This window comes from Manacus vitellinus, unplaced genomic scaffold (assembly GCF_001715985.3).
Source record: "Manacus vitellinus isolate BGI_N305 unplaced genomic scaffold, ASM171598v3 scaffold_69_pilon, whole genome shotgun sequence".
Lineage (NCBI taxonomy): Eukaryota > Metazoa > Chordata > Aves > Passeriformes > Pipridae > Manacus > Manacus vitellinus.
In genome coordinates, this window is record NW_021940749.1 from 1,253,497 (window position 1) to 1,265,340 (window position 11,844).

General features: G+C 45.6%; 2 protein-coding genes across 2 annotated transcripts; one reads left to right on the top strand and one right to left on the bottom strand.

Moving 5' to 3' along the window:
- The first annotated feature begins 4,219 nt into the window (after window positions 1-4,219).
- MAD2L1 (mitotic arrest deficient 2 like 1) lies at window positions 4,220-6,781 on the top strand. Its single transcript, XM_018083901.3, has 5 exons — window positions 4,220-4,271; window positions 4,466-4,612; window positions 4,694-4,814; window positions 5,334-5,437; window positions 5,978-6,781. The coding sequence occupies exons 1-5, from the start codon at window positions 4,220-4,222 to the stop codon at window positions 6,148-6,150; spliced, it is 597 nt and encodes a 198-aa protein (XP_017939390.3). The 3' UTR covers window positions 6,151-6,781.
- Window positions 6,782-7,209: 428 nt separating this feature from the next.
- Window positions 7,210-10,999, bottom strand: RPL7L1 (ribosomal protein L7 like 1). The gene is made up of 6 exons (XM_018083902.2): window positions 10,870-10,999; window positions 9,077-9,240; window positions 8,813-8,950; window positions 8,463-8,572; window positions 8,076-8,288; window positions 7,210-7,826 (listed from the first exon to the last, which is right to left on the bottom strand). The coding sequence occupies exons 2-5, from the start codon at window positions 9,145-9,147 to the stop codon at window positions 8,080-8,082; spliced, it is 528 nt and encodes a 175-aa protein (XP_017939391.1). The 5' UTR covers window positions 9,148-9,240; window positions 10,870-10,999; the 3' UTR covers window positions 7,210-7,826; window positions 8,076-8,079.
- Window positions 11,000-11,844: the final 845 nt, after the last annotated feature.

Consider the following 11,844-nt stretch of genomic DNA (forward strand, 5'->3'; position numbering starts at 1 on the left):
TGGCCTAAGTAAAGAAACATCAGGTTTTTTTCATCTGACGGAATAAGTATCCAGCCAAGTTAGCCTAATTTCAAAATACATTCAGTACCACTGATAATACTTAAAATGAAAAATAATTGTAAAAATTTCTACATGGTGCTCAAAACCAAAATCAGGAAGTCCCTTTGAGAAGTTTACCCATCATACTAGATGTTAGAGTGCAGCTTATTGGCCCACACTGATTCCTTTTAATATCAATTTCTTTTCACGAACACTTAAAAACATCTTTCCCAGTTGCACCCCTCTTTCGTTACCTTTGATGAAAGAACACAGTGTTGCTCTTTGTAATAAAATTCCATGGTTTATGTTTTAAAAAGTAGTACTAGCCAACCTGAAAATAAATGCTCTAGTGATTTGGGCAGCTGATACAAGGTACTTGTACTCATCCTGCAAATGTTATGCTACAAAGACTGTTGAAAACAAACTTGACCAGCAACAACAAAAAAACATAAAACGAGCTTGGTAATAAAATGTCTGTCAAAATCTAGAGTTAATTCCAGATAACAATTAATCACCAAGGAGTTCTGGATGAGAGCTGTAAAGAACCTCACACACAGCAAGGTGATTTAAAGATAGGAAATGGATTTAAAGACTTGGAAGTTTTAAAAATAACTCTTACATAAAGGAGAGGCGATGGTACTTGGTTCCGCTGGTGGCCTTCCCTACATCCAGAAATTACTCCAAATTGCTTGAGATCTACCAGAAAAGATGGAACTGGTTTTGCTGAGGCTTAATATGACAATTTGTTAATACCATATGGGGGCTTTTGTAGCTAAGAGAACTTCCACTTCATAGACCCTTTTGCTGTGCTGGAAGGAGAGACCTGTCCACACCATCCTGAAGGTTAAAAATAAATTAATAATGGCAATGAACTCCACAAGTGAGTTATGTCTTCTAGTTTGCTGAATGACTATGGGAATGTGACCTGGCTTACCTTAAAAAAAAACCCAAAAAAACCCACAAAAAACCCCAACCAAAATGAAAGCATACCAGTGATTTGGATTGTCCCAGGTTCACTGACAATTCCCACAGGGAAGCAATCACTAAATGTTACAGAAAAGCCAAGCTAAAAAGGGAACATTTCCTTTCACAGAAAGAGAATCAAAAACACTCTGTTGAAACATCAAGCTGTAATTGAGAAACACAACAATGACTGAAGAGTTGTAGGAGACCTAAATGAAATACAACTGGGATTTCACATTTCTTATGAAAATTAAGGTTTTAGCATGAGACAATTAAAGCAAGGATAGCCAGCTCCTGGTGTGCCAGAATATATAACTCAGCCTGTCATCTTTGTTCCTGAGAGCCCCTCGGAGCTGGTCAGGAAGCAGCTGTCAGCCACACAAATCACCAACCTACAGTCTCCCTGCTGCTCTCCTTGCAGGAGCCCCATAACCTTCCTCCTGTCATGTGGCTGGACATTCCCTAAACACAAACTCCAGGCACCACCATCCCATGGAGTGTGCCTGGTGAGTAAGATGACAGGAGGACTTGTGTGCACGTCCCCATCACACCTGACCGCGCTGTGGTCAAGTGACAACCGCGGTTTGGTTGTAGCACAGACAAGCACATGTTCCCTGGGTGCTGCCTCTGTTGGGAGGCATTGGATTCACCTGGCAGAGAAGCTGAGTGACACCAGAGCCTGTAACTGAGAAACACAGATGAGACAGTTGGAGAACGTGAGGGGAAAAGCAGCAAACACTCACTGTCAAGGCAACTAAACCTTCACACAAGTGAACTTTTGGTATAGGGACGGACAGGAATATCTTGATGGTGTGGGCAAGAAAAGGGATGAAGAACATTCCACTAGAAGAAATGCAAAGGTTAAGAAAAAGACAGACAGTACTTCGTGGATTTAGAAGACTGAATTTATAAAAACTAATGAATTGGCCAAGGAAATATAATTTTTTAAAAGACAAAGGGAAAGATTAGGGGTTTAGGAGAAGTAATGAAAATACACAGTGCTTACCAATGAGATTACATTGCAGCACATAGAAGAAACGTAAAGAAAACTAGTAATGCACTGCAAAAGGGAACTTATTTCCCTAAAGAGACAGAAAAATTAAAATTTTAAAGTGCAAAGGTGTTGGGTTTTTTGGGGGGGAGAGGGGAGCACATGAGGGCAGAAACCAGTGCTAAGCACAGTCCAGAACTGGGGACAGAGGAGTGATCTGAAACTCTGAAATACCATGTGCCAGGTGCAGGAAGGTTAGGATTTGAACAGAGGTACTGAGGATCACCACCACCTCTCACTACCTGCCAGGTGAATCTCGGGAGAAGTAATGAAGATGCAATTAAGTCTGCTGTTGATAAGCACATGCACCTGGTCATACCCACAGCACACCTGCAAGCCACCCAAACTGAAACACGGGGAAATCAACTTGGTGAACCAAGAACCACCTGGATTTCTTTCTTCCATTTGGTTTTAGCAGTAAAACAGCTAGAGCAAAAATATGTGAAGTATTAATCAAAAGCTCTACTATTCTTGCCTGGCCTCATGTAACGTGGCTTTCAAGCTCTTTTATTTTTCACAAAAATGAGCAGCTCTCCAAAAACCTCAGAGGAAGCAAAATGGATGAAAAGCCAAGTGGAGGAAAAAAAAAAAAAGAGGGTCGAGACCATTTTGGATACACGAATAAGAGCAGAAGAGTACATAAGATTTGAAGCAAAACAGATGATATTCACAGCTATCTAACTTCTAAAAGCTGGGCTTTGGATGAAAAATTCTTCCATTCCCCTGGCTTTGAAACACACCACTCTTACTCAGAAACATTTTATTCAGAAGACTTATGTATAACACAATCACTAGTGATCAAGACCCAGAATAAAATTCTCTTGGTTAAATTAAATTATTCAGACCCTTTCAGAACTTCAACACATGACTTCAGGACTATACCATTTGCTTTAATCACAGCAGCGTGAACCTTGAAGCAAACCATATTTCCTCTTGGAGCAAAAGCTGGAGCCAAGAAAAAGCCTTAGCTCTTGAAAAAAACCTGTTTTATTACAACAAAATAAGCAATCACACCACATGGTTTTCGTCCTCAGTATAAATATTTCTGGTTTGAACATAACTTCATTTTAAGACTGTTTGATTTGCTTCTTTCAGGATCCACATGGCCACCTACTTACTATCCCAGTAGAGAGCAACTTCCCCCCTTCATTCTACTTAAAAACTTCAACACTCATTGTTGTTTTGGTCAGTCTCTCTTACCTGTAAACCTCTCCCAGAGCTTCCTCCAGATGATAGCCACTGCCAATCTCAGCTCCTTCCCTGGCGTCCCTGCAGTAACAGGATTTAAGTTGTTTGACCCACTGGGAATTTCCCTTCCCTAAGGCAGCCCACCAGCCCAAATGCCCCTTAAACCCTTTCTTCTGGTGTTACGACGGATTTAAGGAAAAAAATTGCGTTTCATCCTGCTTTGCCAGGTTCCCCCCGCCTGCCTTTTCGCAGTGTTTTTGCAGAATATACCACTTTTATTTCGGATACTACTACACGATTTACATAGTGACCACCACCACCAAAAAAAAACAACAAACAAACAAACAAACAAAAAACATAAACGATCTATTTACTTAACTCAGTTCGTACCTGGAAAGTGTAATTTTTAAGTTCAAAAGCGCTTTCGTACGGGAACGCACCTAAAGGAACTCCGAAAGCGGGCTTCGCACGGCATTCCCGGGGCGAAGCTCCTCACTCGCCCCACCCCGCGCTGTGCGGTGCCCTCAGGCCCCTCCCAACAGGTGCAACGGCACCTATAGCCGGCGGGGAGTTTAACGTGAGGAAAAACCTTCCCTTTCTAACACGTTATGTTATCGCCGGAGCCCTTGGGTTTTTTTTTTTTTTTTTTTTTTTCCCACGGATAAGGGCGCCGCGTTCCGTTTCCCTGATGCAGAACCGGCGTGAGGGGCGCGAGTCGGCGCGAGCGGCTCGAGGGGGCGCCGAGGGGGCCTCGAGGAGGGGCGCGAGGGGCGCGAGGCGGCTCGAGGGGGCGCGAGGCGGCTCGAGGGGCGCGAGGGGGCGCGAGGCGGCGCGCGCTCCCTCAGCCCCGGCGCGGCGCGCCGCGGGGGAAGGGGGGCGGGGCGGCCGGGAAGGGGCGGGCCGATTCGAACGGGCGGGCCGTGGGAAGGGGAAGCGGCGGCGGCATGGCGCAGAAACCAGCTCTGGCCGGGAGGCACCATGGGCATGCACCTGCGCGGCAGCGCCGAGCTGTCGTCGCCGGAGTTCTTCTGTGAGGGGCTGCGGGGGAGCGGGTCGCCTTGGGGGCCGCGGTGGGAGAGAGGGAGGGAAGGAGGGAGCCTGGGAGGAGGGCTGGGAGGCCGCGTCTGGTGGGGAGACATGGCCGCCGGCGGGGTGGGGCGGTGGTACACGTCCCTCTTCCTCTCGCTATTTCTCTCCCTCTTCTTCTCCCTTTCCCTCTCGCAGCCTATGGAATCAACAGCATCCTATACCAGCGCGGCATCTACCCCCCCGAGACCTTCACCCGCGTGCAGAAGTACGGGCTCACCCTCCTGGTCACCACCGACTCCGAGCTGACCAACTACCTCAACAACGTGACGGAGCAGATGAAAGGTGCGGGGCAGCCTCCCGGGCCCTCCCTGGTGTCTCTGCTGGCCCTTCTCGCTCTGTAAGTGACCGCTTGGCTTCTTTCAGAGTGGCTGTACAAGTGCATTGTGCAGCGCCTGGTGGTCGTCATCTCCAGCATCGAGAACAACGAGGTCCTGGAGCGGTGGCAGTTCGACATCGAGTGTGACAAAACTGCAAAGGACGACAAGTGAGTAACACAGCCCCTCCACACCTGCTCTTCCCTATCCCGAGGAGCTGTGCAGGCACAAGATCAACGCCATGTAATTGTTCCTTCATCTGTTCCTCCTTTCTTAGTCGTTGTATGATCAAACCATACATAATCGTCAGGTACTTATTTTTTTTTTTAAGCATCAGATCAAAACTTGATTTTTAATCCTCAACAAAGCATATAAAGTCTTGTACATTTGGGTACATAACCCAAAGAACTGCTGCTTTCTTTTTGTCATGCCAAAGTGTTCTCTTCCGTTTCAGACTGAGAATAAATTTAACATTCCTTAAAAATACTAGGAAGCTTCATAAACAACAATAAAGGGAGACCAGCTATAGACTTAGAAAAGTCTATCTACCTAGGGTTTAAAAGTGGCACTACCATAAACATACTGTAGCAAACAGACCAACAGAGCTTAATAGAGAGAACTGTATTTAGAGGAAACTGTCACCACAGTAGGAAGTTTTCTTTCTTACCAGAGTTTTCTTGTTTTTCCAGTGGTCCCCGAGAAAAGTCTCAGAAAGCAATTCAGGATGAAATTCGCTCTGTCATCAGACAAATAACTGCCACAGTAACTTTCCTGCCACTGCTGGAATCTGCCTGTGAGTGTTCTGAACTTCACTAAAGAAAACAAACACTTTTGGAAAGCCTCAACAGCTTTTCCATTTTAGAAAATATTTTTCTGCTGATTTTCTGAGGCTTTTTGATTATTATATGTCATGTACCATCACGTTTCTGAGACAGCACTTTGTTAGACTGAGAGCAGGACAGAATTTGGGGTTGCTTAACTAACTTAAAGAAACTAGTATTTGTGCTCTGAGGAATATAAGTCTTCATTAATATGATTTGTGACTCGCTGTGGACTGGCTTGTGTAACACTGAGTTCATATGAAGTGTTGCACAGAGCTCAGCTCCACAGCATTTTAAGGTGTTTAAAAAATTCACGACAGTTGAGAAAACTAAAGTGTCCTCAGATGAATATAACCTGTTTTCATGTTTTAAATACTCTCTTTCTTCATATAACAAGTATCAGTGTATTCTTAGAACATTGGTACGTTTTAAGTTCTAGAAGATGCACTTCAAACCTGCCATCTCCTTATGTGTGTATTACTATTAATTACTTTGTTGCCATTTGGTTCCAGGCGCCTTTGACTTGCTGATCTATACGGATAAAGATCTGGCAGTGCCAGAAAAGTGGGAAGAGTCAGGCCCACAGTTCATTACCAACTCCGAAGAGGTTCGGCTGCGTTCCTTCACCACCACGATCCACAAAGTGAACACCATGGTGGCTTACAAAAGGGATTCTGTTCCCTAGGATACAGGGATGGGGCTTGTGTGTGTGTACATATCCTGTAACCTTGTACAGTTTCTGAGCCATGACCACACCATTACCGCTGCTCTTGCTGAAGTATGACACAAAAAAATTCAACGTGCTTGTGATAATGTGATAGAACACTAGACTAGGCTGGCATCATGGTAATAGTTCAATTCTTACTTTACTACAGAAGGTAAACTAATGGTGTGTTAAACCACTGCCTTCATTAGAAAAACTGCCGAAATCTAGGATTAGCTGCTGGAATTGTGCCCAGTTCCTATAATTTTGCATTTTAAGATTATATTAAACTGTATGCTTTTAGCAGGCTTGAGTTCTCTCTGGCAACTAAAAAAAACAAATCTCACTCCTGAGGTGCCAGTTTTCATGTTAAAAGCTTGGGCTGTTTTATTACCAGAAATAACCCTAAAAAGAATCAACCACACAATTCTTGTACCTTTTGTACAGTGAAAGCAGCTGTTTATCAGGAAACTTTTAAATACATGAAGCCTTGTATTTAATGACAGCTGGGCTCTAGTTCTGGGGACGGTGTTGTTCTGTCTGTCTGTAGTGTCTGTCAAGCATTTTCTATGTTTGTATTCTTGTTTTATAGAATAAAGCTTCAAATTTTATAGTATTCTCTAATTCAGAGTCTGCAGTACTTTTGTATTTCAGATGGTTTTATGAATGCTGAATCTTAGTCTGTAATACAATGAACACCCTGAAGGCATCCTACTTGTTTCCTATGAGTCTCTAAACAAGTCTTGTGCAGTCAATATGAAATCTATTTATGGACTAATAGTTTGCCCCCATTTAAGTTTTCAAGTAACAGTGTAAATAGTCACAGTGGCCTAATGATTAAGCACAGTACCTTCCATATTTGTTAGACATCACAGGATGCTTCATGTGTTCTTATCCACTTTTGCAGTGGAAGAAACCAGGGATTTAAAACTCTGTTAATGGAACTTTTGGACTCTTCCACGTTTTTGTCTGTTCCTTCACCAAATTCCTTTCAGCCAGAGTACTGGACTTTTTCCACTCTTTTACAGTGATGCAGGACTCTTTCTGTTATAATAATATAATTCCAGAAGTTTATTTAAAAAACATTGACTCCATGTACCCCACACCACTGTATTACAAACCTTCTGGGCTTTCCTACCAGGAAATAATTCTCTCCAGCAGTCCCAATCTAGCAGAAGTGAAAAGTGATTCTGTAAATCGGTAGCACAAAACCATGTCTTTTCTTTTTTTCAAATAAATACAATCTAGGTAATTAAAAAATTACATTATTCACTATAAGGGCTGGAACTGCAGTAACAGAGAAACCTGATGTTTTCTTCTGCCTGTGCTGCCTATTCTTAAGCAGGTGACTGCACTACCCCTTCACACCCAGAAGCAGATGCACTTCAAGGAGTGAAGTCTGCAGTAGTGAGCATAAAAAACCTTGTTTAACAGAGATGCAAAAGTCAAATTTCTCAAGGAAGCTCATTCTTGTATCGGATAGTATATATCTTCTTGTAAGAAGGACCAGCCCAAAGTCCATCTCCATCATCATCTCTGTGTTTCTTCTTTTTATAGAGGCACCAACAGTCAAGAGAGATCCTTGCATACAGATAATGTCCATTAGAGGTACATGTGAAAAGGAACAGGTTGTAAATCCTGAAGTTTTCACAAAGACCCTGCAGAACAGGAGAGAAAATAAAAAAACAGTCAGTCATATTAACACAAAACTTCATGTAGGTGTCCAGCAGGATGTGCTGACTCCTCATGGGACCAACACTGCTCATCGGTTTCCCCTACTCCGAGGGTCACTTTTTCAGAGTGACAAATCAAAAACAAGGGACACCCCTCGTGTCCAATGGCAGTATAACCATTAGGAAAGGGAGTAAAGGGTAAGGTTTGGAATTCACCCAACAGGCAGGGCTCACCTGACTAGTTGAGCTGACGTATGAGCTGGTTGATGGCTTCCCCTCTGTAGCCAGGCTTTCCCATCTCCTTGAGGAAACCCACTCTGTTACGTGACGCGTGGCGAGCCACCGACAGGTGGAATGGCCACAGAAACTTTGTGACTTTACTGAAATACCTCCCAGTTGAGTAGATTTCATGAATAAGGTCTTCCAGGCAAATAATACCACAGCCCCCTGCAGAAAAATAAAAATTTAAAGAAAAAAGCAATGGCTGACTGTATTATCTCTCCTCACGCTGCTCCAGATCGCCAGCCCTCCAGTCTGGTAAGATTTTTCTCCCTCCCCACACTCTCAGGTCAGACTGGAAACTCTCAACTTCTTCCTCAGCTTTCTCAGCCTTTTCCTCACCTAAATGTTCCTCTATCAGCATATTGTCTGTCAGAGGCATCCTCTTCTTCTTGATCTTGGCCTGGCCCCGTTTCAGGATGAGCTCTCGTACAGATTTCAGGTTTGGGTGTCTGCACAAAAACAAAAATCAGGTTCTGTAGTGGAGAGACACAATGCAGTGGGAAAGCCCCTTCCTTCTTGGGAAAGCAACCAAGTTATGTTGAGGACAAGAAGAAGAGAGACAATAACAAGTTTTAGATATAAATTTGGTTAAGCTTTGGCCAGCTATGGATCTGTGATACCAAATGGAGAACCAAAAGGCAGCAACATTCCCATACAAACCACTGCCAAGCCACAGGAGTGGTACTTACCCCCATGCCACGTAAGGGTCCACGACCCGCAGCAACTTCAGGGTTAACGGGGTCAGTTTAACAAATATCCCGGTGAAATTCTTTCTCAGCCGCAGCAACTCCATCGCTCTTTTTACCCTCCTGGTCACTCCCTTAATACTGAGTCAGTAAAAACAGCAGCAACAAAAGGCCTCAGATTAGTGCGATGATCACACTTCATTTGCACAGAAATAACACAACAAAAGGCAGCAATAATGAAGGTAAGGAGTAGGAGGAGTTTCTTACTCCACAATCCGCACAACGAAGGCCAGTTTGTGCTCCCGAGGTGCCGCCGCCTGCCCGGGTCTCTGCTCCATGCGCCTCAGCCGGCTGTCATCGCGGCGTTTGCGCCACGAATCCCGAACAAAAGTCTCAAGGCGTCTGAACTGGATTTGTTTCCCCTTCTGCTGCTACAGTGAAAAGGAAAAGAAAGTATCACCCGCCCCAGCGGTCTCAGAGGTTTGCATCTGACAGGCCAAATGAAAGGCAGGACTTGAGGAACAACGTTCCTTCGGCTTTGGAAGCAGTAAGAAGAAAGTAAATTTTATTATTTAAGCCCAAGGGAAACACAACTGAGGGACAACACACGAATTTAGAGGCAGGTAGATATAATTTATGAATAGTAAACTAAAGAGTTTTTCCCCACGAAAAATATAAATTAGGGAAAACAGCAACACCCAGGATACTTCTAGACACAGGAGATGTTAAATGGAAGTATCTGCAGCCACAGATGATCACAGCTACACACCCAGCTCAGCAATCGCTGGGAAAGCCAGAAACAACACCTGTATCTGGGCAAAAAAGATACTACAGCAATACCGCAGTGTGACTCAAAACTACCATCCAACAGAAAATAACTGTTTTTAAAGTCCTTTTCTACAAAGGCGCACATACAAAAAAAAATAATTATTGCTAATTTATACAAAGAACATCCAGCTCACTTGGAAAAAAAAATGTCAGAATTATGGAAAAATTTAAAGCATTTTTTAAATTAAAAGGTGTTTAATTGCTTGTCCTTAGCTTAGGAGGGAGTATATCCACTAAACATAGTGCTTTCTCATACAAACAGGACTTGAATATGCATGGCAGTTACACAGTAATACTTAAGATAACACTACTAGTTAAATTATTAAGTCATTTTAAATTATAGAATCTAATGTTATGTATCTTCTATTTTACCTTGTAAATCACCCATGAAATTGGTTTGAATTTTCAAAGCAGGCAGACCTAATCAAAACCTCATCACTAAGGTCATTTTTCTAATGAAAGTCTTAAGGAGTGGCTATTTAACATTATTGCTCATGCTTCCACCTCCACCTTGAAAATACAGCAAGCCACTGATGTGTTTAAAAACATTAAACACAGCATCCAGCAAAAATGGCAGGAGTTTTGTACACAATCCCACAGAAATGGGCTTCACTGGGAAAGCTTTAAAACACTTCTAAGACAGGTACGTACTGTATTAGCTGAGGCACAGCAGAACAGGACTCAAATTCGGAATTAGAAAGGTTTGCTGCGCTCTGCCAGTCTGGAAATGACACCCTGTGCACCGGGAGTGCCTGTATTAGCAACATGTGCCACCCCACACGCAGAAAAAGGCTTCACGATGACCTGTCTCTGCTCCAACAGATAAATAAGTTAACTCTAACTGCACCCTCAGAAAAGCATTGTTTCCATGAAGGGTTACAAAGGCGAACTGGTTTCAGAGAGCACAGACAACTCAGCAGCGCTGCAGTTGCCCACGTGTGGCTGTAAACACACCCCACCAGGCCAAGGCACAACCCACCAGGTTCCAAGAGGAACGACTCACACTCTTCAATACATTTCTGTTCCACTGCCACCAGCCAGAAAGCCTTGTCCTTTTTACGGGGCTCAGAGACACGGGGAGAAGATGCCCAGGGAACGAAGAGCTCCCTTCGGAGGTAACCCCTGGCTGAGGGGGCCGATCCCTGGGATCACTTCCGTACGATCGCAGGGAACCGCGATTCCCTCCTTCGGAGGACAAGCAGGGCCAGCACGACCCCCGCGACCCGCCGTACCTTGCGCTTGTTAAGCAGCGCCTGCTTGGCCTGGGTGGCCTTGATGGCCAGGTACGCCTTCCTCTTCTTCAGCAAGTTCTCCGGCACCAGCGGGATCCGCCGCCTCGGCCTGCGGGAGGGACATGCCGGTCACATCCCGGCCCCACATCCTCCATCCGGCCCCCCCTGGCTGCCCCGCCGCCGCCCCCAGCCCCAGTTGCCGCGGTGTTGCCCGCGGATGGCGGCGGTCCTTCCAGCCATCCCTTCCTCCCTCCCTTCCTCCCTCCCGCCGCACTCCCCTCGGCCTCCGCATCTTCCCGGCGGTGGCGCCGCGCCATGCGCGGGGCGGGCGCGACATGGCCCGCTCCCCTCAGCTGCCCCTCCCTCCGTCTGGGGTCGCCGGGAGCGCGTGGAGGGCGGCATGTACCGGGCTGGGGGGCGCGCGCTGGCTGGTCCGGCGTGGCGCTGTGCTATGTCGGTCCGCACGCCGGGGGCCTCGGAGGGAAGGGGCGCTGGGACACACGCGTTGTGGACAGCCGGGTCGCCCGCAGGTGGTGCCAGAGCCTCACGCTAAGGGATGCCGTTCACTCCGATGGGGTTGTGTTCGCGGTCTGCTCCCTCTTTGCCATGCAGGGTAGAGGAGGGATGTGTGCCTTTACACTGTTAACCATCACCTTTACACTATTAACCATCACTGCGTCTGCAGTCAGCTCGGTTTACACCGACCGCAGAGTTCCCTTGCCGGCTGGGAGCTCCAGCCTGGCACTGGAAGGCTCGGTGGTCCCCGGTTTCCCTGCCCGCCTCGGTGGTGCTACAAACCTTTGTAAACACTAAAAAATCAGGCCGCTTCTGTTTTGACACCTAATACTTCAATACCCGTATTTAGAAACTCAATCCCACCTGCCCAGATGTGTGCTCTGCAAAGAGCACAGCCCTCAGTGAGGAAACCTAGCTACCCATGAACTTTTGGATTTATGAGGCAGAAAGCAACAAGCT

What these genes read in the sequence shown, in the direction of transcription:
- MAD2L1 (XM_018083901.3), top strand. Translation starts at nt 4,220, where the DNA reads ATGGGCATGCACCTGCGCGGCAGCGCCGAGCTGTCGTCGCCGGAGTTC. An exon ending in GTCGTCGCCGGAGTTCTTCT is followed by an intron (nt 4,272 to 4,465) that starts GTGAGGGGCTGC and finishes TCCCTCTCGCAG; the next exon opens with CCTATGGAATCAACAGCATC. An exon ending in GCCACTGCTGGAATCTGCCT is followed by an intron (nt 5,438 to 5,977) that starts GTGAGTGTTCTG and finishes ATTTGGTTCCAG; the next exon opens with GCGCCTTTGACTTGCTGATC.
- RPL7L1 (XM_018083902.2), bottom strand. Translation starts at nt 9,147, where the DNA reads ATGGAGCAGAGACCCGGGCAGGCGGCGGCACCTCGGGAGCACAAACTG. An exon ending in TTCGTTGTGCGGATTGTGGA is followed by an intron (nt 8,951 to 9,076) that starts GTAAGAAACTCC and finishes TTACTGACTCAG; the next exon opens with TATTAAGGGAGTGACCAGGA. An exon ending in GCTGATAGAGGAACATTTAG is followed by an intron (nt 8,289 to 8,462) that starts GTGAGGAAAAGG and finishes ATTTTTCTGCAG; the next exon opens with GGGGCTGTGGTATTATTTGC.